This window comes from Pseudopodoces humilis, chromosome 18, assembly GCF_049639895.1.
Source record: "Pseudopodoces humilis isolate 2021_Gansu_Grassland_sample_001 chromosome 18, ASM4963989v1, whole genome shotgun sequence".
In the NCBI taxonomy this organism is placed as follows: Eukaryota; Metazoa; Chordata; class Aves; order Passeriformes; family Paridae; genus Pseudopodoces; species Pseudopodoces humilis.
This window is the reverse complement of record NC_142217.1, coordinates 3,738,536-3,762,891: the sequence shown is the minus strand read 5'-3', so window position 1 is coordinate 3,762,891 and position 24,356 is coordinate 3,738,536. Positions and strand designations below refer to the sequence as shown.

The window sequence follows — 24,356 nt, the reverse complement described above, 5'->3', positions numbered from 1 at the left end:
CTCCCGTGCCCACAGATATCTGCCTTGCTCTGGCTGGCAGAGCCAAAAGCACCTCTCTTGGCCAAGAGCCACTGCTGATCTCCAGGGACACCTCAGAGCCCCTTCCAGGGCCTAAAGGGGCTCCAGGAGAGCTGCAGAGGGACTTGGGACAAGGGATGGAGGGACAGGACACAGGGAATGGCTTCCACTGCCAGAGGGCAGGGATGGATGGGATATTGGGAAGGAATTGTTCCCTGGGAGGGTGGGCAGGCCCTGGCACAGGGTGCCCAGAGAAGCTGTGGCTGTCCCTGGATCCCTGGAAGTGTCCAAGGCCAGGCTGGATGGGGCTTGGAGCAACCTGGGACAGTGGAAGGTGCCCATGGGAGGGGATTTGGGTGATCTTAGTGTCCCTTCACACCCAGCTCTCATTCCATGGCTGTGACATGACGGAGGGCTGGCTGCTCCTTGCCTCACCACCGACTTCTGGGCTGGGATCAGGCCCTGGGCTCCAGTCCCAGTTCTGTCCCATGGGGCAGGCAGTGGCCCTTCTCCAATCCTTGATCTCCCCCTTCCCAGGGCTCCATCCCAGGCCTGTGGCAGCAGCAGCCGGTGCTGAACTGGTCCTTGGCAGCCCCCCCTGGCTCCCTGCAGGAGCACAAAGGGCGCTTTGTGTGCGGGCTGATAAACGGGGCCGGGGTGAGTCAGCCGCGGGAATTAAAGCAGGGAACGGCAGGAATCGGGCACAGGAGCTCACTGCTCTAACTGGGTCACACGGGACACCAGGCTGGCACTGCCTGGCCCTGCCACAGCCACGGCCCAGCAGCAGCACTGCCCGTCCCCAGAAATGACCAGTTTGCTCCAGTAAACCAAAGCAGAAGCTCTGCCAGGACAGTTTCACACACTGTGGGCTCAAACTGCGGCTGCTGGGCCTACAAAAAATTCTGAGGAGCTCAGCTGAGTGACTGTAGGGTCTGTCTGTCTCCATCTGTCCATCCATCATCCATCCATCCATCATCCATCCATCCATCCATCATCCATCCATCATCCATCATCCATCCATCCATCCATCATCCATCCATCATCCATCCATCCATCATCCATCCATCATCCATCCATCATCCATCATCCATCATCCATCCATCATCCATCCATCATCCATCCATCATCCATCCATCCATCATCCATCATCCATCCATCCATCCATCATCCATCATCCATCCATCCATCATCCATCCATCATCATCCATCATCCATCCATCATCCATCCATCCATCATCCATCCATCCATCATCCATCCATCATCCATCCATCCATCATCCATCCATCATCCATCCATCATCCATCCATCATCCATCATCCATCCATCATCCATCCATCCATCATCCATCATCCATCCATCCATCCATCCATCCATCATCCATCCATCATCCATCATCCATCATCCATCCATCATCCATCCATCATCCATCATCCATCCATCCATCCATCCATCATCCATCCATCCATCATCCATCCATCATCCATCCATCATCCATCATCCATCATCCATCCATCCATCATCCATCCATCCATCCATCCATCCATCATCCATCCATCCATCATCCATCCATCATCCATCCATCATCCATCCATCCATCCATCCATCCATCATCCATCCATCCATCCATCATCCATCATCCATCCATCCATCATCCATCCATCCATCATCCATCCATCATCCATCATCCATCCATCATCCATCCATCATCCTTCCATCATCCATCCATCATCCATCCATCCATCATCCATCCATCCATCATCCATCCATCCATCATCCATCATCCATCATCCATCCATCCTCCATCCATCCATCCATCATCCATCATCCATCCATCCCTGTGGGGATATTTAAGCCTTACCTGGGGCTCTGCTGAGCTCCTGGCCCTGTCCTGGGGCTGTGCTTGGCTGCTCTTCCAGGTGAACCAACGGATCTGACCCCTGGAGTCTCCTCCTTGCACACCTGTGGGATGTTGGCCATTTTCTGGCCATCAGGAGCCTCCTGACATCTTTGTGAGCTTTCAGAGATGATTTTGAAGATGAAAACACGTTCAGCAAGATCACAAAGATTCTGTGGGTGCTCCAGATCCCGAGGTGGCTCCTGTTTGTGGCTGGTTTGCCCATGACAGTGGTGAGGGGCCTGGAGCATCTCCTTGTGAGGAAAGGCTGAGGGAGCTGGGGCTGTTCAGCCTGGAGAGGAGCCCCAGCTGAGAGGGGCCCTCAGCCCTGGGTGTCCCTGTGAGCAGGGAGGGCTCAGGGCAGGGGCCAGGCTCTGCTCCAGGGACCCAGCAGTGGGCAGGAACTGATCCCAGGAGTTCTATTTAGACATGGAATCATTAGGGATAGAAAAGACCTCCAAGATCAGTGAGGCCAAACTCTGAGCATTCCCACTAAACCATCAACATGAGGAAGAACTTCCTCCCCAAGCAGTGCCCGAGCCCAGGCTGCCCAGAGAGGCTGCAGAGTCTCCTTCCCTGGAGAGATCCAGGAGCCATCTGCACACAGTCCTGAGAAACATGCTCTGGGAGATCCTGCTGGAGCAGGGTGGGACCAGATGAGCTCCAGGGGTCTCTTCCAAGCTGAACTCTTCTGGATGAGCTGTGATGTCCCAGCCTGGCACTGACACCTGACAGCAGTGCCAGAGGGAAGGAGGGAGCAGGGTGTGGTACAATGTCCCTGCTCCTCTTGATGCCTGGAGAAGGCTGACCTAGAACAGAGGCTGGACAGAATTAAGAATAAAATAAATATTGATTAAAAGGCCTTAAAGGACTTGGGCACTACAAGAGCCTGGACAGGGCTACACCCAAGATGGACCAAAAATGGTCACAAAAATGGACAACTGATCATGAGGTCTCACATTTTTATAAGTTTTGGTCCATCTGCATATTTGGGTTAATTGTCTAATTACAGCTTCAGGTTATGAAGTCCCATCTTCCTTGTTCTCTCTCTTCAGCCCACCCTTGTTTATGCTTCTGGGCCTGAAATTTGTAACAGTTGTCCTTGGTACCAAGCTGGAAAAGGAATTGTTTTGTCTGCCTGCTCTGTGAAGAGAGCTCACTAACACTGAATATGAAGCTCAGAACTACACACCTGGGCAGCACAGAATATGAAAAATATAAAAGCTAAAACCTAAGGCATCACTCTGCCTCAGCTGGCCATTGTCCCTCAGCTGGCCATTGTCCCTCAGCTGGCCATTGTCCCTCAGCTGGCAGCCACTGCCTGGAGACTGCAGAGAGCTTTTGGTTTGTGCCTCTCAGGAGCTCGTGGGGCTCTGGAGCCCCTGACACCCCCGGCTGCAATCCCAGCTCCGAGCGGTGACTCTGGGCTCCTCCTTGCAGAGCTCTGGCAGAGGCTCCTGAGCTGGTGGTGGCCAATTCCCTCTCTCAGCAGAATGGCCAGGGAATTCTCCCTGAGGGCTGTGGAGCTGCAGGAAGGAGTGGCTCCCGGGAATGGTGGGAGAGCTGGGCAGTGACTCTGAGCCGGAGCCTCGTCCTGCAAGGAGGTCACTCAGACAAAGGGGACTGTTGTGCTGGTCCCCAGGCTGTCCATCCCCAAGATCCAGCCTCACTGGGAAGCCTGGAAGCTCCTGGGCTGCTTCAGCCCTGCTGCCAGCCCAAGTGCCCCGAGGTCCTGCAGAGCTGCTCCTTCCCCCGTGGAGGGAATATCCAAACCCATGGAAGTGATTGAGGTGCTACGGAGCAAACTAAAGACCCCTGAGAAGCTCCTGCCCACCAAACCACCACAGCCCGTCCATCCTGAGCTGCTGAGCTCCCACACAGCCACAGCCAGAGTCGATGTGCAGCTCACAGCCAGCACAGCCGGCAGCCTCTGGAGTCCCCCAGGTGCAGGCAGCCCTGGCACTCTCCAGGTAACCTGGCCAGCCCTGGGGACAGACGTGGCCCAGGAGCTCTGCAGAGCCAGCCACACCCGTGGGGAACAGGGGCACTTTGGAACCGGACCTTGGTGCTTGGGAAAGGCTCCCGGCAGCGCTCCTCAAACCACGCCTGTCCCTCGAGTGGCTGCAGAGGTGCCACAAACTGGAGCAGAGGCTGGGGGAGGTGGAGCCTTCCTCGGACTGGAAGTGATGGAGAGAATCGAAATCCCTGCCTGGGGTTATTGCATCTGGGAGCGGCTTCAGCCAGGGAGGTGCTGATGGGCTCCTGTCCAGGGGGGTGGGGGAGCCCCAGGAGAGGGACCCCAGGTTAGCCGCGGAGTTTGCCCCCTCCAAATGGTCCCCAGTCACCAAGTGGTGGTGACTGGGATAGCTCCGCTCCAGGGCACATCTTCCCTTATAAACTGGCCTTGCTTCAGAGGCTCCAGCCCCGGGGGCACTCAGGTGTCCCAAATTCCTCTGCCTGCCTCGGTGCCAGGGCTGGGCTGGGGGAAACGCTTGTAAATCCCCGTGCCCCAGGCTCACCTGCAGCCTTTCCCCTAAAATTCCCTTCCCCTGCGGTGTCTTCGGGGCTACAAGGTGATTAACATCCCCTTTCAGCATGTTCCAGCCGTCTTCTGGATGCCTTTAAGCCCCCAGGGTGTTACACATGGCTTACAAGTCGGGCTCCATTAGCGCTCGATTCGCTGTTTATTAAAACCTCGATTAATCTTGTATTAATGCTCTTCAAATGCGACTTTTGTGGAGATGCAGCAGCCTCTGAGACGAGGAGCTAAGCTTTTCCCCAAACCTGTGCCACTGCTGTCAGCGAGGAATTAGCTCGGGATCTCTCCAGGCTCAGAGCTGAGGGGCTTGGAGGCTGCAGGGAGCAGGAGCCCGTGAGGATGCTCCGATTAATGGGGGTAACACCAGCCCAGAGACACCCCTGGCTCTGCTGCCCCCAAATCTCAAAGATCTGTGGCCTGGGAGCCCACTGCCCACTTTGTCCCCCCCAGAGAGGACAGGAAGGTGTGGGGGCAGCCTGGAGAATGCTGTGCTTGCCAGAACCCCGCAGATCCAGAGCAGGTGGAAGGGTTTGGAATCCCCGGTTTGGAATGGGAAGATCCACATCTGAAAAGCAGGAATCTCTCCTGCCCCTGCCCTGGCAGCCGTGTGGCTCTGGGAGGGCTGTGCAGGATGGAGGAGCATGGCCCAGCCTTCAGAGCCAGCAGAAATTGCACCTCGTGCTCCTCCATGGGTTTGGGATGCTGCCTGTGCCAGATCCGGAGCCATGTCCGGGCGAGGCGATGATGGGATGGAGGAGATTTCCCATCCCTGCCAAGCTGGGATGCTGCAGTTGTCATGGCAACATGGGAGGCCTGGAGCTGGAGCCCATAGCCCACCCCTTCGGGGGGTGAGGGGTGTTCAGGGCTGGGGGTGCTCCCCAGCCCCACCCTCCCCGGGCCCTGGCACCTCCCTGCACCCCAAAACTGCCATCAACCCCCTCCTCCCAAAGCTGACACCCCCAGCCATCCTTCAGCCAAAAGACCCTGCTGAAAACACTGCCTTTTCCACGGGGAAAAAACACCTTTGGGTGGAAAAACGTGTCCAAAGGCGTTGTGGGGAGCACAGGGCCAGGGGAGCTGCTGGGAGGAGCCTCCTGCTCCCCTCTGCGGCCAGCCCAGATGGCCCGGCTGGCTGAGGCTGGAGAGAAGGATCTGGAAGGATCTGGCAGGATCTGGAAGGATCTGGAAGGATCTGGAAGGATCTGGAAGGATCTGGAAGGATCTGGCAGGAAGCACCTGGCAGGCTCTGGCCATGAGCTGCTCCTGTGGGATGCTCCCAGGGCTCTCCCCAGCAGACAGGGATGGCTGGAGGTGCAGCCAGCTCCGCTCTCCCTCCTCCCACAGGTGGCTGGATCTGCACACGAGGTCACCTCTCCTTCAGCCACGGGCCTGCTGAGCCTTCCCACGCTGCACAAGCTGCTTCCCCACCTCGGGATGGGTTTTGCTGTCTCCAGCAGCTCATTCCCGCTGCCAGGCCTTGACTGACATCTGTCCATCATCCGCAGCAGCTGGAATCGCAGACAGCAGCGGGTCCCCGCGGGAAGGACGGGCAGGGACGAGCCCGAGCTGTGTCCCCGGTGCCTGCTCCCATTCCTGCCGCATTCCCGCATCCCCGCTCGGGCTCCCGCCCGGTTCCGCCGGGGCTCCGGGTGCCACATGAGTCACACTTCCTCCCTTCGCCCATTCCAGAGCCCTGCCGCCGCTATTTTTGGAAGTTTTTGAAAGCGGATGGGCCCCGAGAAGCGCAGTTTATGGATGCTCCCCACGCCGGCCTGGCGTCCCCCCGTGTCCCCGAGCCGGGCTGGGGAAGCCCCCGGCAGCCCGGACCCTGCGCTCCCCTCCCTGTTCGGGGTGTGTGGGAACTCCCTCCTCATCCCACGGCCCCTCCTGAGTCAGCAGCGAGCTGAAGCACCATCCTAGTGGCAAAATATTACCTTTTAAAGGGCTTGTTTGCGATTGGGGTGGGACTTCGTGCGCTGCCAGCTTGGCGTTGATCATTGTGCTCCCAACGAGAGGATCATTCCCGGTTATTTTTACTCCCAACCTCCAGTGTTTTAGCTGGGGCTGCAGTGCCTCACAAAGTGTCTGTGAGGAAAACAGGGCACAGTCCAGCTCCGGAATCGGGGGGTGGATGAAATCCGAGGTGGGATCAGTGTCACAGCCTGGCCTTCCTCGGAAGGATCTGATTTTACGGGATGCTGCACCCACACCATTCCACACCTGCCCCCCATCCCTCTTCCCTCCTCTCCTTCAGGATCTGTCCAAATCGAGGATCATTTTCCTTTCAGAGCAGTGATTGTGTTGCCCATCCCTCGCCCGGGGACTGCCCAGGGTCAGCGGCCGTGACCCGGGAATGTCCGGCCGCCCTCCCGGCCACACCGGGGACAAACTGGGAGGGGTCGCGGGGAGCTCGGGGCTCCGCCGGGCTGGTGACACTTTAGCCGTGCGGGCCGGGGCTTGGCAAACTTTAGCTCCTTTTTTTTGTGCCTGGACACAAGCAGCTCCTGCCCCGCCGGCGCTGCCGGGCTCGCAGCATCCCGACCTTGCCGGGATAAAATTATCCCCGTTTCACTTTGGATTAAAGGCAGCTCCGCTGGAGCCGAGCGAGCGCTTCGGCTCCGAGCCGTCAAATGGCAGCGTTCCCTTTTTTTGTCTGGATCGGGGGAGGGGAGTCCTACCAGCCTGCGCCTGGTGACAATGACATTGATTTCCTAGACCTCTCGGCGTGGCAAAATCTGTATTTTTAGCCGGAGAAGAGAAAAATACGAATCACGTGTCAGAGCAATGCTTTCCCTGCCGTGCTGGGAGGGAAGGAGCCGGGAGCTGCTGGAGCAGGGGGTGAGCAGGACTCGCTGCCCGGTTCCCGGAGCTGGGGATGCAGCACGGAGCTGCTGCTGCACTGCCCGGGCTCTGTCCCCGGCTCAGCTCCGGCCCCCGGCAGGGCAGGTGGGACCCCGCTCCCAAAGGATCCCCTCCATCCCCTCCGCATCCCCCGTGGCCATTTATCTTCCGGGGCAGGCGCTGCCTTCATCTCTGCTTCCCTGCCACCGCCTCCTCCTCCTCCCCGCTCTCCCCCACCCTGTTCTCATTTCCCCAAGAAGACTTTAATGAAATCTGCCCTTAATTAAATCCACATTCATTTGCATAATTACCAGGAAATTGAAATTAGCCTGAGGACGTGGCTGGAATACATTTCGCATTCAAGGCGGCCGTGGCTGTCGGGAGGGGGCTGCACCGCTGGGTGCCCCCCACCCATGGGTGCTGCTCCCCACATCCCTGCCCTCCCTCCCGGCCCTTGGTGACAGGGTCCGAGTGGAGGGACAGCCACTCCTGAGGTCACGGCAGAACACAGGCTGTGCCCTCCACCCCTGCACAAGCAGCTTCACGTTTTCTTTATTTAATAAAAAAAAAAAAGTCTTCACCGCCATTGAGAAATTTTTTGTTGCTTTTATATCTATGTATTTTGTTATTTTTTTATGGTTTCAGTTGTGTTTTTTTTTTTAAATCCTTTTCAACAGTGACAAACTGAGGTAACATCTGTGACACTACAGCCTCTCCTACGGGAAGAAGGTCCGAAACCCGACAGCTGAGGGAACTGGAAATAAAAACCTGACAACCTACGGACACAGCGACCTCGACGGGGACAGAAATCACACCGGGCACCCTCTGGGACCCACCCCGGGCGGTGCCACCGAGGGCGGCCGGGATCCCTTATCTACATTATTGCACGAAAGATCGAGGACATCGAGGGACCTAAGGCAAAGAGGAGTAAAACCGGTGCCTAGCTCTCTACGTGGGGCAATGCTACGTCTAACGCCGGGCCCGGGGGTGCCAGGGACGGGGCACGGCGGGGGCGGGGGGCGGCCCCTGCTCTGTAAACTGCTGCTGCTGCTGCTGCTGGAAAGCGTTTATAGCCCTTTGTGGGGAATTGGGGCACCGGGGTGGCCCCACGGCACCCACCCCATGGGAGGGAAGCCCGAACCCCCCTGCAGGGTGCTCCTGCCTTGGGGTGCCCCCACAGCTTCCCCACCCGCTCTGCTGGGTGCCCAAATCCAGGAGGGAAGGTGTGACCTCCACACACACCCCAGGACCTTGTCGCTAAGGGGCCACCGGCGGCTGCTGCCACCACGCCCTCGCTGCAGCCAACCCCGGCAGGGTCTGTCCCGCTGCCGCTTCCCCGCCAGCCCCAGGGGAGGGTGACAGGTTTGGGGAAGGAGGGGTGATGGGGACAGCACACAGAAGCGGGCGGGCCCACGGGAGGAGCTCCCTCCCCTGCTCCCGGGCTGTGCAGGGCAGCCTGGGGGGCACCGCTGCCACCTCCTCCAGTCCCTGGGTACAAAGAGTGCACAGGGGCCGCGGGGATGCCGGCCCGGCCCCGAGCATCCAACCTGCTGGATGGTGGCACCGCTGGGCACAGCCCGGAGCGCTGCTCCGGCCACAGGGGACCCATCCCTCCGGCAGGGCCTGAGCCGGGTGGGGCAGGGCGGGGGCACTGCCAGTGGCAGCGGCTGGGACACACAACGACACACAGACAGGGACACTTGCTACATCAGTGGCTGCCAGCACCTCCCACGGCAGGGAGGCAGCCGGGGCTGCCGGGGGTCCGGGGCTGCCGGCAAACCCCGGCTCCCCGTCACCCACCTCCCCATCCCCTCCCAGTCCCCAGCAGGGCGGCAGGGACCAGTGGAAGAGGGAAAATCACCACCCACCCAAACCTCCCCAAAGGCCTCCTCCACGGTGCAGGGTCATCGGCCTTCCCTCTCCCCCTGACAGGGTCCAGGCACGGGGTGGGGGCAGAGCCAGTGGGTCACCCGCCACCCACTGCCCCCTGACTCTTCCTCCCCGTACTGGGACACCCCTCCCCGTGCCACCCTGGGGGGAGCCTTGGAGGGGGCAGCACAGCCGTGGCAGGGCTGCGGGTGCCCCCAGCGTCCCCAGCAGCGAGCGGTGCCCTCGGCTGGGCTCCGGCCACTGGGGGATCGGCATCCTCGGCGCTACAGAGCGCAACCAGTTCTGTCCTTTTCCTCTTCGGTTGTGTTTCTTTTCCTTTGTTTTTTTCCTTTGGGAAACCCAGAGCCCGGTCCCGGCTCGTTCCACCACCACCACCACGACGTACTCCCCCCATCCCTGTCCGGGGAGGGGGGACGGGGCGGGTCGCGCAGCCGCCACGCTCCGCCGTCACACGCAGATCTCTATTGCTGTGGCCAGGACCATCTGCCCCTTGCCCTTGTCCTGCCGTCCGTCTGTCCTGCCCGCCGTGCCCGGGGCGGCTGCGCCGGGCTCGGAGCCGCGCGCTCCGCTGCCCTCGGTCAGGACGGTCCTCTTGAGCGGGGCGGGGGTGCAGGAGCCGGCGGCCTCGTGGCAGTGGGGCCCGGCCGGGAGCTTGTCCCTGGCGTGCTTGCGGGAGCGGTAGGAGGGCCGGCACCGCACCTCGGCCATGAGGTCGCACTTGATGAAGTAGAAAACCTCCTTGACGGGGCAGCGCTTCTCGGGGTCGAGGGCCAGCAGGCGCTGGAACATGCGCAGGGCGCTGTCCGTGAAACGCCGCCACTGCGAGGGCAGCCCCGCCAGCCGCCCCTTCTGCCACCGCACAAACTCCTCGAAGAAGGCGTCGGACGCCACCGCCGCCTCCCAGGGGAAGTTCCCGGTGAGGACGCAGAAGATGAGCACCCCAAAAGCCCAGACGTCGATGCTGGTGTCCACGGCGAAGCCCTCGGCGCGGCCGGCCTGGCACACCTCGGGCGCCGTGTAGGGGATGGTGCCGCTGATGCGCTTGACCCGGCAGCCCACCTTGCGGGTCATGCCGAAGTCGGCCAGTTTGACGCGGCGGCAGTCGCGGTCGAAGAGCAGCACGTTCTCCGGTTTGATGTCCCGGTGCACCAGGCTCTTGCTGTGCATGTAGTCGAGGGCCAGGCCCAGCTGCTGCACGCAGCGCTTCACCAGCTCCTCGGGGAGCCCCACCTGCGGGGGACACGGCATCAGCCACCTGCTGTGGGTCCCACCCAGCCCGGGCACCCCCATCTCTGTGGTCTGATGGACGTGGTGCTTTTATCTGGGTGCTCTGAGGCAGGGGGTGGTGGTGGGTCCTGGCCCACCCAAGGGATGGTGGTGGGTCTCAGGCTCCCCATTGGACGGTTTGGGTTGGAAAGGACCTTAAGCATCATCCTGGGCAGGGACACCTTCCACTGTCCCAGGCTGCTCCAAGCCCCGTCCAGCCTGGCCCTGGACAGTTGCAGGGATGGGGCAGCCACAGTTTCCCCAGGAGAAGGGTGATGGGTCTCAGGCCATCCTAGGGATAGGTGATGGATATTAGGCCACCCAGGGCATGGGCGATGGGTCCCACACTTTTTTGGAGGAGTTTGTGGTCAAGCCCAGCCTGGATAGGGGTGCCCAGTCCCTGCACCTGCACCCCCTCCCACATGGGCACAAAGCCCAGCACCCCCTGAACCCCCAGAGCCCCCAGAGGCTCCCATGGGAGGTGCCGGGGTCCCACCTGAGGCGGGATGATGTCGAAGAGGTCCCCGCCGGGGGCGTACTCCTGAGCGAAGACGTAGCAGTCCTCGGTCTCGAAGACCACGTCAAAGACCTTGATGATGAAGGGGCTGGAGGAGAGCGTGTTGGTGATGCTGAATTCCCGCAAGAAGTTCTTCAGCTTCGTCTTGCTCTTGTTGACGAACTTCAGGGCCATCTTGGTGCCTGTGGAGGGCAGGGGACAGGGGTGAGCCCTCGGCTGGGACAGACTGGGCACCCCACTGCCAGCACCCGCCCCGCTCCCCTCACCTGTGCTTTTGTGGGACACCAGGTCCACCTTGCCGTAGGTGCCCTTGCCGAGCTCTCGGATGAGGTCATAGTGCTTGGTGATGTCGGTGCCCGAGAGGGTGCGGATGGCCAGGGACTGCATGTCCTCGGTGATGAGGGGCACCCCGCAGCAGCCCAGCTTGCGCGACGGCTCCTGCTCAATCGAGCCCGCGCTCATGGTTGTGCTGCAAGGCAGAGGTGGCGCTGCTTCCATGGGGGCTGCAGAGCCATTGTGTCCCATCCCATCCTGTCCCATCCCATCCCATCCCATCCCCAGGGCTGCAGCCATGGCTCCTTGCAAAGGGGGATTGGGCTGCCAGGGTGGTGCTGAGCAGCCCCCAGCGGGTGTCACCTCTCTGTTCCCAGGGACCACCAAGCCAATGGCTCTGGAGGGGATGCTCCAGCCTCTGCAGGGGCTGCAGCTGTGTGGATGTTTGGGGGCAAAGGGAGGGCTCCAGGCATGGCAGAGACAGGGACAGGAGACAGGGACACACACAAGGACACACATGGATCAAACAGGGACACACACACAGACACATTTTCTCAGGCCTGGTGTGTTCACAGCCACCCTGCAGGACAGGAGCTAAGGCCCTTTGGGGGTCCCCTCTGCTGCTGTGTCCCCAGTGGGGACCCCAAGAGCCAGCCCTGTCTCCAGCAGGGAGCCCCCTCAGGCTGAGCCTCGCCCCAGCCAGTGGAACCAGGACTATGCACAGGGACCAGTGTGACACGATGGCTCTGCAGCAAATCCCTCCCTCACATCCCTCACATCCCCCAGCACCAACTCCTGGCCTTCGCCAGCCAGGGTGCCAAACACTGCTGTGGAGAATCCCAGAATCCCAGACTGCTTTGGGGTTGGAAGGGACCTTAAAGCCAATGTCGTTCCATGGGCAGGGAGACCTTCCACTGTCCCAGGCTGCTCCAAGCCCTGTCCAGCCTGGCCTTGGGCACTCCCAGGGATCCAGGGACAGCCACAGCTTCTCTGGGCACCCTGTGCCAGGGCCTGCCCACCCTCCCAGGGAACAATTCTTTCCCAATATCCCATCCATCCCTGCCCTCTGGCAGTGGAAGCCATTCCCTGTGTCCTGTTCCTCCATCCCTTGTCCCAAGTCCTTCTCCAGCTCTCCTGAAGCCCCTTGAGGCACTGAAATGGTCTTTAAGGTCTTCCAGAGTCTTCTCTTTTCCAGGCTGAACAATCCAAATTCTCTCATCTTTTCCTCACAGCAGAGGTGTTCCATCCCAATAATCATCATTGTGGCCTCCTCTGGACTTGCTCCAACATTTCCATGTCTTTCCTGTGCTGGGGACCAAGAGCTGGATGCAGCATTCCCGGTGGGATCTCAGCAAAGCAGAGCAGAGGCCAGCCCAGCCAGCAGCACATGGACAAACACTCCTCACTCCCAACAAATCATGGATGGTTTTCTCCTCTGACCATTCCCACAAGAAGATCCAAGATTGGAATCACCCATCACACCACCACAGCAGTGAAACCACTCCAGCATCTCCTCTGATGTCTTCAGGGCACTGCCTCACCCTCTGTCACGGCAGAAGCACAAACCCCAGGCAGCCAGGGACGTGGGGACGGCACTCGGTGGCTGCAGGTGGATGAGGATGGACAGAGAGAGCCCAGGTGGTGCCCATGGACTGAGCCCCATGCAGGGGCTGTGAGAGCCACCCCAAATGGTGCCAGACACCCCACAAAGCACCTCCAGCACCCCACGGTCAGGATCACAGAAGGATCCTCCCAGCCCCTTCCCAATAAGGCTGAGTCAGATCTCCAACTTCTCCCTCCTTCCTTCCTTCCTCCCTTCCTTCCTTCCTTCCCCCCACCGAGCTGCCTGTCATCCCAAACCAAAGCTCAGCTTTTTCACTTATTATAGTTATGTTTTTTCCCTGGGAAGTTGGGGAAAAAATAGAAAAGGAACTTCAACATCATGATGTTCCAAAAATGTAACAGTTTGACTCATAAGATCTCCGAAGCAGCTCATCTCCATAGTGTTTCATTGGCCCCCTGGCAGAGGAGCACCATCTCAGCGTCTGGGTGCTGGAGGTGGAGGTGGATCAGCAGCAGCTCGCTGGAGGCAGGACTGAGAACAGCCCCCAGCATCCTGCACGAAGAATTCCGGCTACGCTTGGATTTACGATTGCACTCATCAATATCCCTTAATTAACCGGCTTTGAAATGCAATTATTCGAGTTGGGAAGGTTGGGTTTGAGGAAGAACCCCGCTGGTTGGATGGGAGAGAGGAGAGGGAGGACTGGCAGCTTGTGGAAGTGCTCTCCAACTCAAGGGCTGTTTGCTCTTCCCCTTGGCTCAGCCTGTTGGGGTTTCCAGGTGTCTCCTTCCCAACCAGCAACCGAGGAACGTCCACGGGAAGCAGGGATCCCGCCGAGTCAGGTCCCGTGTTGCGGCGTGGGCTGGCACAGCTGGCACCGGGATGTGCTGCCAGGGATTGGGATGTGCCGGGATCCTGCCGCAGTGCCGGCTCCCAACAACAACCCTCGTCAGGGCTATCGGCAACACGGGGCCACCAGCAATCCCAGGAGAAACCAAACAGCGGCGGCGACCGAAATACCGACGCGCCAAGGCCAGGGAAAGCGTAAACACAGAAGTTTTCATTAAAAATTGAAAGACTTTTGAAAACATGTTGGGTTTGATGTGAGCAGCGAAGCGGGGCGGCAGCAGGAGGCAGCGAGAGCTCTCTTCCAGCTCCGTGCACTCCCGGGGACGGCAGGGATGCGGGAATGGCGGGACACGGAGGGATGGCGGTGCCAGAGCGGCAGGAGATGCCACCGGCTTGGTCCCACATCCTTCTGCAGCCAGGCCAGTCACGCCAAGGATCACCTGTGCGCCCACACGCCGGGTCGGGTCACTCCAGAGGCAGAACGGAGCCTTTTCCCAGAGCCCAGCTCCTCTCCCACCCCAAAACTCCCAAAAGAGGAGTCAGCACCGCGTCTGAAGGAAGCCAAACGCACCCTCTCCAGTTTCAGGTGTTCCTGAAGGAGCTTTCCCAAGCAGGGAGGAAGGATGCTCATCCCGGCCGAGTCCTGGCAAAGCCCCCCAAGGGTTCAAGATCCCGGGAGTGACAGAGGCAGCGAAGCTGCTGCCACGTGGCCCCGGGACCTGCCGCTCACCACAGGCGGTTCCTGCCGTCATCTCCGCATCCTGAGCCATTTCTCCTACTATTCAGACTAAAATTGTTCTGTGTTTAAGCTTCAGAACCGTTTATCTCATTGAGTGAGGAGGATAATCCACCCACCTCTTCCTTGCTCCCTGGCAGGTATTTATAGGCAGCCACTCGTCTCCCGTCGGCAGCTGCCGCTCCTCTTCCCAAACCTCCCGGCTCCATCCCCAGCACGGTGGAGCAGATCCCGGCAGGACATCATCCCGTATCCACAGCCCAGCATCCAGCAGGGAGCCGAGCCTGGCACCGACAATCCTGCCCCAGCTCCGTTCCCTGCTGGGGGATGCTTTGTCCTGCTCTGGATCCAGCCCTGGGCACATCGGCTCTGCCCATAACTAATTGCAAACTCATTAGGAGCTCATTGAGAGGAGCAGAGGCCGCCCGGGAGAGTTGCCCCAGGCTCCCGCAGAGGAGGCTGCTGGATCAGCGGCTGCTTGGAAATTAAGAGGGAAAAAGGGGGAAAAAAAACCCTCTGGCCACATCAGAGACTGACGGAAAAACAATCCGGTTATTGCAGGAGGTTACAGGAAAAGGGTTTGGGCTGAGCCTGATGTACGGTTGAGCACCAGGGGCTGGGACTCGCACCGTGGGCTGTTCTGGGGTAAGGAATTGGGAAGATGAAGGGAAAATCTATGCAGGGCAGGAGCTCTGCAAGACCCAGATTCCTCTTTAAAGAGGGGAGAAATGTGAAATGCAGCAGTGGGATGTGCACAGGCCCACGCTGCTCTGTCCCTGCACTTGGCAGAGCTTTGATTTCCCCATTTCCATCCCCAAACCCTCAGTTATGAGCAGGTAACACCGACTCCCACCCAAGGCCAGCAGGCTGGAGGCCTGGGCATCCCTCAGGAGGGGATGGCACACCCTCCACACCCCAAACAGCTTCCAAAACAGCCCTGTTTCCCCTAAACCACACACTGAGCCAGCAAAGTCACACCCTGGGCCCTGCCAGAGCCATCCCCTCTCGCAGTTCTCCACATGCCAGCACCACCCTGGTGTCACTGGAACGAGGGACCCCCACGCTGAGCCGCTGCCTCCCAGCGCCCCACTCCGATTCCAGCCCCTGCCACCTCCGTTCCTGCCTGACCCCATTCCAGGGACATCCTCTCCTCTCTTCCGTGCCACTGGGACCCACAAACCAGATATGAGCTGTGCTTCCCGGGGGCTGTGGCACGCTGGAGCCCAGGGAGGGCTCGCAAAGGCACCTTGGCCTAACGAGGACAACGTGGCTGTGGGGGGAGGACGGGAATCTCACTGGGGCTCGGAGCCACCGGCACCCACCATGGCCAGCCAGCCTCCGGCCAGGCCACCTCCCACCTCCCCCAAAGCAACAAAACAGGCCAAGGAAAAGGGTTCCTGCATCCATGTGCCACCCCAGGGCCATCCAAAGCCACTCAGGACAAGCCGAGTGTGTCCGGGAGGTGGCTGCTCACACACGGCACGGGGACATTGGCTGCTGGCAGTGGTGTGGGGACAGCCCCTCTACCAGCATCCCGCAGCCCAGCCGGAGCAGCCACCTCAAAGAGGCCATGGGTGGGACAGGTCTCCATGTCCAGCTGGCTCCACAGCAGCAGGACAGCACCAGGAAAAGCTGGAGCACCACAGACACCACCGGAAATAGCACCAAACCTCCACCGAAGCACCTGCAGCAACCGGGACTCCCCAGTGCCCCCAGTTTAGGACTGAATTGGCACTGAATTCCAAGTTATCCAGCAATTCTCATACCAGCTCCTTGCCTTGCAGCCCGCTCGGCAGCAGGATTGTCTTCAGCAAAGCCAATGAGTGTCCAGCTAGGCACGGGCTCCCAGTCAGGAGCTGCTCTCCCAGTGCAGATGTTCCAGCTGCAGGGCAGGGTCAGGCCCTGTCACACCCATCCATGGTGCCCTCCGCTGCAGGAACCATCTCCCATCCTGGCCAGCAGCCTGTGACAAGCTTCCTCAGCCTTTGGTCCCAGGATTCAGGTTTCACAGAGCAATTTGGGAAGAGCAAACAAAGCAGTGCCAGGACTCCTCCGCCAGCTCCCCGGGGAGCCACCACTCCTCCTTCCTGCCACCGTTCCCTGTGCCCTCCGCACTGCTCTCCCGGAGCTGCCAGAAGGATTTTCCCTGCCTTCATCCACACGGGGCTGTCTCTGTCCATCAGCCCCGATGACAGGACCTTGTATTCCTTTCAGTGCTTCGGCCTCCCGGGGTTTTTGCTGCCGAGCAGGATGGCTTCGTTAGGACCTCAGCTCCTCCAGCCTGCAGCTCCTCCCGCCTTCGCCGCCAGCACCGGGGATTTATGATTACTTCATTGTTTGATTGGTTTCATCAGCCTGTCATCATCTCCCTCCCAAAACTCTTCCGCCAGCGCCGGCTGCACCGCACGGTTGGGATCTGCAAAGAAAAACGCCCCGAGCGGCACCTGCCCGACCCCACGGCAGGGCCAGCCGGCCTCGGCCCCGCTCGCTCCCGGCGACAACAGGGACACGTCCCTCTGCCACAAAACCCAGCCCTGACTCCGCTGCAAGGGGCTTTACGTGCCCCGTGCAGCCCGAGCATCGCCCCCAGCTCAGCCTCCCGCCGGCTGGGATGCTCCCGGGGGGGAGGATGCTCTCCCGGGCAGGGCTCGGTGACACGGCGACACCGGAGGGGTCGGGGGCTTGGCACACGGACACCCGGCCCTGACCTCTGCCTCCCCGTGGGTCCAGGACAGAGGGGTGCCGAGGCAGAGCCACCCTGTCCCCGGTCCCCGAGCTGGGCTGGGGCTCCCGGCTGGCATCGCCCGCCCGCGGCCACGGCGGCAGCGAGGCCGGACCTGGAGGAAAGTGGGTCACGCTCCCCCTTCCCCGCTGCAGCCGGGGAGACGCCGGGGTGGGATGGAGGCCCCGCGGCCAGGGGACAGCAGGGGACAGCAGGGGAGGTGAGAGGGGAGATAGGGGAGGTGATGAGGGGACACAAGGAAGGTGAAGTGATGAAGGGAGGCGAGATGACGAGAGAAGATGACACGGGGAGATGACGAGGGGACAAGAGAGGACACGATGAGGAGAGACAATGAGGGGAAACCAGGGGAGATGATGGACGGGGCATGAGGGGAGATGACAAGAGGACATGAGGGGGGATAATAGGGAAGACAGGAAGCTGGTGAGGGAAGACAAGGAGAGGTGAGGGAACATGAGGGGAAACAAGGGGAGATGAAATGAGGAGGTGATGAGGGGACACAAGGGGACACAATGAGAGGACACGGCCTGAGCTGCCCTCGAGGCCACCTCTTTCTGCTCTCCCCTTCCCCTGTTCCCAGCTGTCTTCCAGCTCAGCGCACCCTTCCAGACGCCCCCAAACCCGCCGAGAGCCCCCAGGGACCAGCCCCGCGGCCGCAGCACCGCTCGGTGTCACCCACACCCCTCCGTCCCCGTCCCTCCCCCTCGCTCCCCCGCCGTACCGGGGCCGCCCGGGGCGCAGGTGCCACCGGCCGCAGGAGGGACCCGGGGCGGGGGGGCGGCCGATCCCGGGGACAGCGCCCGCACCTCGCGGTGCCCACCCCGCTCCATTCATCCCGGAGCGCCGCTTCTACCGGGATGGGGGTTTTATCCCCTCCCCGCGCCGTGCGGGCAAACAAAGGGCGGCCTCGGTACTGGGCGGGCAGCGCCCCCCGCACCCCCATCCCAGTATCCTCATCCCAGTATCCTCATCCCCGCACCCCAACCCCGCACCGCCGCCTTACCGGAGGGGCGAGCCGCCGCCGCGCCCCGTCCCCGGCGGGAGAGGAGCCGCCGCCGCCGCCGCCGCCGCCGCCGCCGCGCTCCGCCCGCCCCGCCGGGCTCCTCATGCCGCGGCCCCGCCGCCGCCGGAGGAGCGGAGGGAGCGGAGGGAGCGGAGGGAGCGGAGGGAGCGGAGCGCGGCGCCCCCCGCAACCCCCCGGCAGCGCCCGCCCCGCGCCGCGCTCCGCCCGCACCGGCACCGGCACCGCCCCGGGGAGGGAGCGGGGAGCGGGAGGAACGGGAGGAGCGGGAGGAGCGGGGGGAGCGGGGGGAGCGGGGGGGCTCCGCCGCCGGCCCCGCGGGGATGGGGGGATGCGGAATGAGCGATTCGGGATGCGGGGCGCTGATGTCCCCGCCCTCCCCCCTCGATGTAGCCGGGGGCTGTCGGTGCGGGAACAGCCCAGGAAAGGGGGGTCGGGGCTGAGCCGCCCCCTCCCCGCCGGGTGCGGAGCTCCGGTACCGCGGGTTCGGCTCGGAGCAGACCGCGGCGCTGGGGACAATGGGGATGGGAGCGGTGCTCCGCAGGGGGAGGTTTCACACCCTACCCCACACAGGGACCCGACAGCCCAAGCTTGGAGCTTGGGCATCACCAGCACTGTGCCAAAAGCACAGGACCGTGTCCTGCTGCCCGGTGCTTCCCTGGGCCCTGCTGTCCTTGAGCTCTCCCAGACTCTGTTCCCTCTCCTTTGGCACAGGTGATGCCCCCGTGGTGTGGGTGATGCCCAGCCTGGGTCAGGGAATGGTTTGGGTTAGAAGGGACCTTCAGGATCATCTCGTTCCAAGCCCTGCCATGGGACACCTTCCACTATCCCAGGCTGCTCCAAACCCCATCCAACACGGCCTTGGACATGTCCAGGGGTCCAGGGGCAGCCACAGCTGCTCTGGGCTCCCAGAGGAAGGCAAGGGGTTGGCACTGTGCTCCCTCTTGGAGCATCCCTGGACACACCTCTTCTTCCCGGATTTCCTTCTGTGCACACCAAGGCCAAGCAGGGGTGTTTAACACGGGCCAGGATTTGCTTTGGGACTTCTTTGTTTCTCAGCTGGGTGCCAGCTCCTTTTCCTCCCGTGATGTCACTTTAAAGGGACCCACAGTCGTGGGGCTGCCCCACGCTGCGAGGGGGAGAACGGACTGTTCCCCCACATCAGCTGTGCCCTCTCCGCTGAGACCGGGGCCGTCCCACTGCCCCCTGAGGCCCCACACACCGGGGAGGGCCGGGGAGCCATCGGCACTGACTCACTGATGGCTCTGCTCCGCTCAGGATGCAGCCCAATTAAGTCTTTTCATGAATGACTTCAAGGCAAGAGGCTGAATCACACTCCGACACTCCGCTTTAATTTGTGCCGGCATCGGCTGTGCCACCGTCACCCTCTTCTTCCAGCTGAGCACCGCCAGCCCCGGGCAGGGCCCGGGAGGAGCGGCTGAGGCTCCCGGGACCGGCCCCTCCATCCCGCTCCGCTCGCCGGCTCCTGCCACAGCTCCCGGCTCCTGCGGCTGGGATGATCCAAGTATGGATGATTCCCCCCGGGGTGGAAGCATCGGAATGGCACTGGGAGGAGAAATGCTGGAGCGCAGTGACCCGGCCAGCCGGGCTGGGCTGCCTGGGGCTGCCGGTGCTCGGGACAGAGCTGGCACAGGGCAGGAGAGCGCCTGAGGAGTGAAGGTGTGCGAAAGAGGAAAGCTGTAGGAGATGGGCAGAGCCGGGCTGCTCTCTGGGTCACCGCAGCAGCAGACACGGGCCGGGGAAAGGCAGAGCTGCTGGGGATGGGGTGGCTCCAGCTGGCCCCTTCCCGAGGCTCCTCTCCCCCCGTGTCCCCTGCCTGTCCTTGCGGTGCCATCCTGGCTCCCGCAGCCTCCCGCTCGCGGCGCTCCGAGCGGCTCCTCCGAGCTCGCTGTCATCTCTCTCCCTATTTATAGCTCGGGGCTGTTTCTAGGTCAGGCGGGAGGTGCCGCTGCCCGGGGACCAGCCCAGGGACCATGGAGGGGGCTGCAGGGACAGTGCCACACGTGGGGGTCAGCTCCCAGTGCCACCGTCCTGCTGCTGTGCCCTGGGCACACAGGGCTGAGCTGGCACTGGCACCAGCTGGGCCTGGCAGGGCTTCCTGGGGCTCTGTGGGGCTAGACAGGGCTTTGTGGGGCTCTTTGGGGCTTGACAGGGCTCTGTGGGGCTCTGTGGGGCTTGGCAGGGCTTTGTGAGGCTCTGTGGGACTCCATGGGGCTCTGTGGGGCTTATCAGGGCTCCATGGGACTCCGTGGGGTTCAGCAGATCTTCATGGGGCTTTGTAGGGCTCAGCAAGGCTCTTTGGGACTCCACGGGGCTCTGTGGAACTCAGTGGGGCTGTGTGGGGCTCCGTGGGGCTGAGCAGGGCTCCTTGAGTTTCTGTGGGAGTCCACGTGGCTCTGTGGGGATCTGTGGGGCTCCATAAGGATCTCTGGGGCTCCATGGGGCTCCTCAGAGCTTGCCAGGCCTCTGTGGGGCTCAGCGAGGCTCCATGTGACTCCGGGGGGTTCCGTGGGGCTGCGTGGGGCCCGTCAGGTCCCTCTGGGGTGTCCCTGCCCCTCGGTGGTGCGTGGGTGACACCTGAGCTGAGCCATAGTAACACCAGTTGTACCAGGGAGCGCTCGCACTGAGCTCGTGGTCTTCAAAGCACTCCCGGAATATTAATAACTAATTAAGATTAACGAGATGAAAGGAGCCAGATCAAATATGTTTATCACCTCATGCAATCCCAAACCGTGCGAAGAGCCCCCGCCTCCCCGAGGGATCATGAGCACCCTTGGGATTTGCGGAATATCCGGCTCGTGCCGTGGGATGTGCTTGGACAGGGTGGGCAGCGGGAAATGACCTGGAAAGCCCAAAATATTCCCAGCGTGCCAAGTCCCCTCGGAATTCAGCGAGAAGGTCGCTTTGTCCCTTTGCCATCGCTCGGTCAGAGCGGGAGCCGAGGGGCTGAGCCCCGCACGGGGCCGGGGTCCCACGGCCACCCGCGCCTGCCGCGCTCCGGTGACAGGAGCCAAAGCTGCCGGGGATGCTGCGGGGATGCTGGGAAGCGGCAGCGGAGGGAAGGAGGGAGGGAAAGCGGGAGCGGAGCACGCCGGGAACGGCAGCACGGGCGGAGAGGACCCGCTCCTCCCGGGGAGCTCCTGCGGGGCCAGCACCCTCCGCCCCCAGCCCGGGGGGCACCACTCGTGTCGGGTGTCCCCTGAGGCCCTGGGGACAGAGCTCATCCACGAGGATTCCCAGGGGAAAGGAGGTGGTGGGAGCTGGTTCCCGGAGCGCGGGGGGAGCGAGGGACTCAGAGCCCCCCAGCTCGGTGTCCCCCCGTGTTCCTGCTGCCATCCCACCGGGGACAGCCGGGACGAGATTCACAGGGGCTGCTCCCAAGGTCAGGGAGGGGCCGCAGCCGGGGACAGCCCCGCTGGGGATGGGCACACACCGAGCCCCTGTCTGCGACCCTCGGGGCGCTGACCCCGGCCCGGAGCCGGTCCCGGGGCTAGCAAGGACCGAGCAGGCGGGCGGGGAACAGCGGCCGAAGGGATGGATCCCCCGGGCAGGGCTGGGCAGCGGCGGCAGCAGTCGGGATCTCGGGAATGGTGCTGGCCCTGGAGCACAGCGAGGGCTGTCCAGCCCCTGGGACCGAACGGGACAGCCGGGGTTCTTTGGGATGCGCTGCTTGGCAGAAGAAGCAGAACGGGTTTCTTCCAGGGGAAGGAGGGACTGAACTGGGGGCACGGGGGGAGCGCGGGGCCCGCCCTGGCCCCCCGGTACCGCGGTACCCCAAGAGCAGCCGGCACCGCCCGCCGCCTCCGCTCGCTGCCCGTTCTCCTGGCACCATCTAGAGGCTGCGGGGATGGGCACGGGGAGACGGGGACAGACGGGGGGACAGGGACAGACACGGGGGACAGACATGGGGGGACAGACAGACACGGGGGGCAGACAGACATGGGGGGAGAGACACGGGGGGACAGACAGACACGGGGGGACAGACAGACACGGGGGACAGACAGACACGGGGGACAGACAGACACGGGGGGACAGACAGACACGGGGGACGGGCACTGACACGGGGAAAAGAGGACAGACAGAAAAGAGGACGTGAGGACAGACACAAGGGGACAAACAGAGGGGAGAGACACTGGGAAGAGACGTGGGGACAGACACGGGAGGACAAACATAAACAAGTGGGGACAGACATGGGGGACAGACACACTGGCACAGCACCCACCGCACTGCCCCCGGCACAGGGGCAGGACCAGCGCCGGGGCGGTGCCAGGACAGGGAGCGCCTCTGGCAGCGCCTCCTGTCAGCCCGGGGAGCCCAGCCCGGTGGGGCTGTGCTGGAGGTGACAGGCGATGGCAGCTGTGTCCCCACGGGATGGAGAAGACTCAGGGACAAGCTGGTGACAACCAGGGCAGTGTTCAGGGACCGAACACCCCCCCACCCCCCCAGTGCAGCCCACCTTGAAGCAGGGCAGGACAGGGAGAAGGGCACAAGCCATGGGTGTCCGTCCCTCGCCGTCCCTGCAGTCACCCTGCGGGACCATGGGCCACCACACTGCCACCCCGGCTGCTCCCTCCCTGGCTGAGGATGCCAAACTCATGCCACCTGTGGCCTGACAAGGGCTGGATGCCTCTGGTCAGCTCCGAGCCCGAGTTGGGCTGTGGGACAGCAGCCCTGGGAATTCTGTGCACCCCCCCAGCCAGCAGCACCCACACCTGGGCCCTCTCGACCCCCGGTACCTCTGTTCCCCCACCTAGGCACTGACTCACGGGAACTGAGGCTCTATAAACTCATGATTTACACCAAAACAAATCCTACAGCTTCCTGCAACCCGGCAGGAAGGACAGACTGCATAGATTGATCCAGCTGATGGCCCTGAGGCTCCCCCAGACCTCTCTGGGGACAGCCAGTGCCTGGAGAGCTCCTGGCTGGAGCGGGCAGGGGCTGTGCCCGGGGCTGGCAGCGTGGGCCAGGAGCTCGGCAGTGGCTCGGTGCCACGGAGGAGCAGTTGGGCACAACATGTGCCAGCACTCACACCTCGCATCCTGCCGGCTGCCCGGCTAATTCCGGCACCGCCACCTTCCCCCTGGCTGTCAGCAGCGCCGGTGGGAGAGGAGATTTCGGGGAAGGGGGAGGCGAGTGCCGGTGCTGCTGCCCGGGGGGACAGGCCTCGGGGAGCCTCGTGGCTCTCCTTGGGGACCCCCAGCTGCACTGGGCCCCCGGCACCAGCCGGGCAGGGAGGAGCAGGCACTGCCCAGGGACCCTGCTCCGGTGAGCCGGGGTGGGTGGGACGGCTCCGGGTGGATCGGGGATGGTTCTGGGATGGCTCCGGGAGGCAGTGGGTGCAACATGCTGCTGGCCAGGCACAGCAGCACCGCTGAGGCTGGCACGGCTCGGCTCGGGATGCCCATCGGGCTCCCTGGAGAGCTGCTGCCAGGGAAGCACATCCCGGCCGGACACACGTGCTCTGCACAGCACCGGACTCCTCTGGCCAGGAGAGGATGCGCCGGCTCCCAAGGAAACTTTGGCACTGTCCCCCCCGGGGCTGTCCCGGCTTGCGGCTCTGACCTGTGCAGGTGCAGGGGCTGCAGCTCCTCTTTCTGGAAGCAGACGAAGCAGAAGGAATCCATCGCTCAGCTCCGGTGGCCACCGCGCCCGGGCGAGGGTGACCGCAGGGCAGGCAGTGCCGGAGGGCTCTTGGCATCTTCCTCGCCAGCGCCGGCGGTGGCCGGAGGCTCAGGCCGGCCCTCCCAGGGCCATGGTGTCGGGGAGCCGCACACACGGCTGGGCCCGGCCGCTCCCCGGGCACCGAGGCCGCTCCGGGCTGTGCCGCGTCCCGCGTCGCCCTCACGCCGGGTCCAGCGATGCCCGGGGCCACCCCGGCACCCATCGCTCTGCCCGGCCCATGGTGACACCGCCAGTCCTCAGCGGGTGCCAACAGGGACCTGGGATGGCATCGGCAGCCCCAGGGCTCCGGCAGGACGGGCCGAGGCACCGGCCGAGCCCCGCGGTGCTTCAGAGGCCCGCGGCACCGGACAGCGCCCGCCGTGAAGGGAAAGTGTTCCCGGCAGCAGGTGGGGTCCTGGCGGGACCCAGCGCGGTCTGGAAGGGTCTGGAAAGGTCTGGAAAGGTCCGGCAGCCGAACACACCGAAGAAGGGGGAAAGTTGTACCGTCGTGGAGCGTCTCTC

The 24,356-nt window shown here is 62.6% G+C and overlaps 1 protein-coding gene across 3 annotated transcripts; it reads right to left on the bottom strand.

Moving 5' to 3' along the window:
- Positions 1 to 7,883: 7,883 nt before the first annotated feature.
- SBK1 (SH3 domain binding kinase 1) lies at positions 7,884 to 24,356 on the bottom strand. Of its 3 annotated transcripts, none has more exons than XM_088064379.1 (4): positions 23,736 to 24,356; positions 11,233 to 11,454; positions 10,946 to 11,148; positions 7,884 to 10,413 (listed from the first exon to the last, which is right to left on the bottom strand). In XM_088064379.1, exons 1-4 carry the CDS (start codon positions 24,055 to 24,057, stop codon positions 9,631 to 9,633), a joined length of 1,530 nt encoding a protein of 509 aa, XP_087920505.1. In that variant the 5' UTR covers positions 24,058 to 24,356; the 3' UTR covers positions 7,884 to 9,630. The 3 variants fall into 3 exon arrangements, with proteins under 3 accessions (XP_087920505.1, XP_005522869.3, XP_087920504.1); XM_005522812.3 differs by having other exon boundaries at positions 11,233 to 11,435; positions 23,736 to 23,882; XM_088064378.1 differs by lacking the exon at positions 23,736 to 24,356 and adding an exon at positions 16,155 to 17,050 and having other exon boundaries at positions 11,233 to 11,435.

Excerpts from the sequence above, each read along its gene's own strand:
- SBK1 (XM_088064379.1), bottom strand. The coding sequence starts at position 24,057 with ATGGGTGCCGGGGTGGCCCCGGGCATCGCTGGACCCGGCGTGAGGGCG. Across the intron at positions 11,149-11,232 it reads GGTGTCCCACAAAAGCACAG|GCACCAAGATGGCCCTGAAG; the intron begins GTGAGGGGAGCG and ends TGCCCTCCACAG. Across the intron at positions 10,414-10,945 it reads TCGACATCATCCCGCCTCAG|GTGGGGCTCCCCGAGGAGCT; the intron begins GTGGGACCCCGG and ends TGTCCCCCGCAG.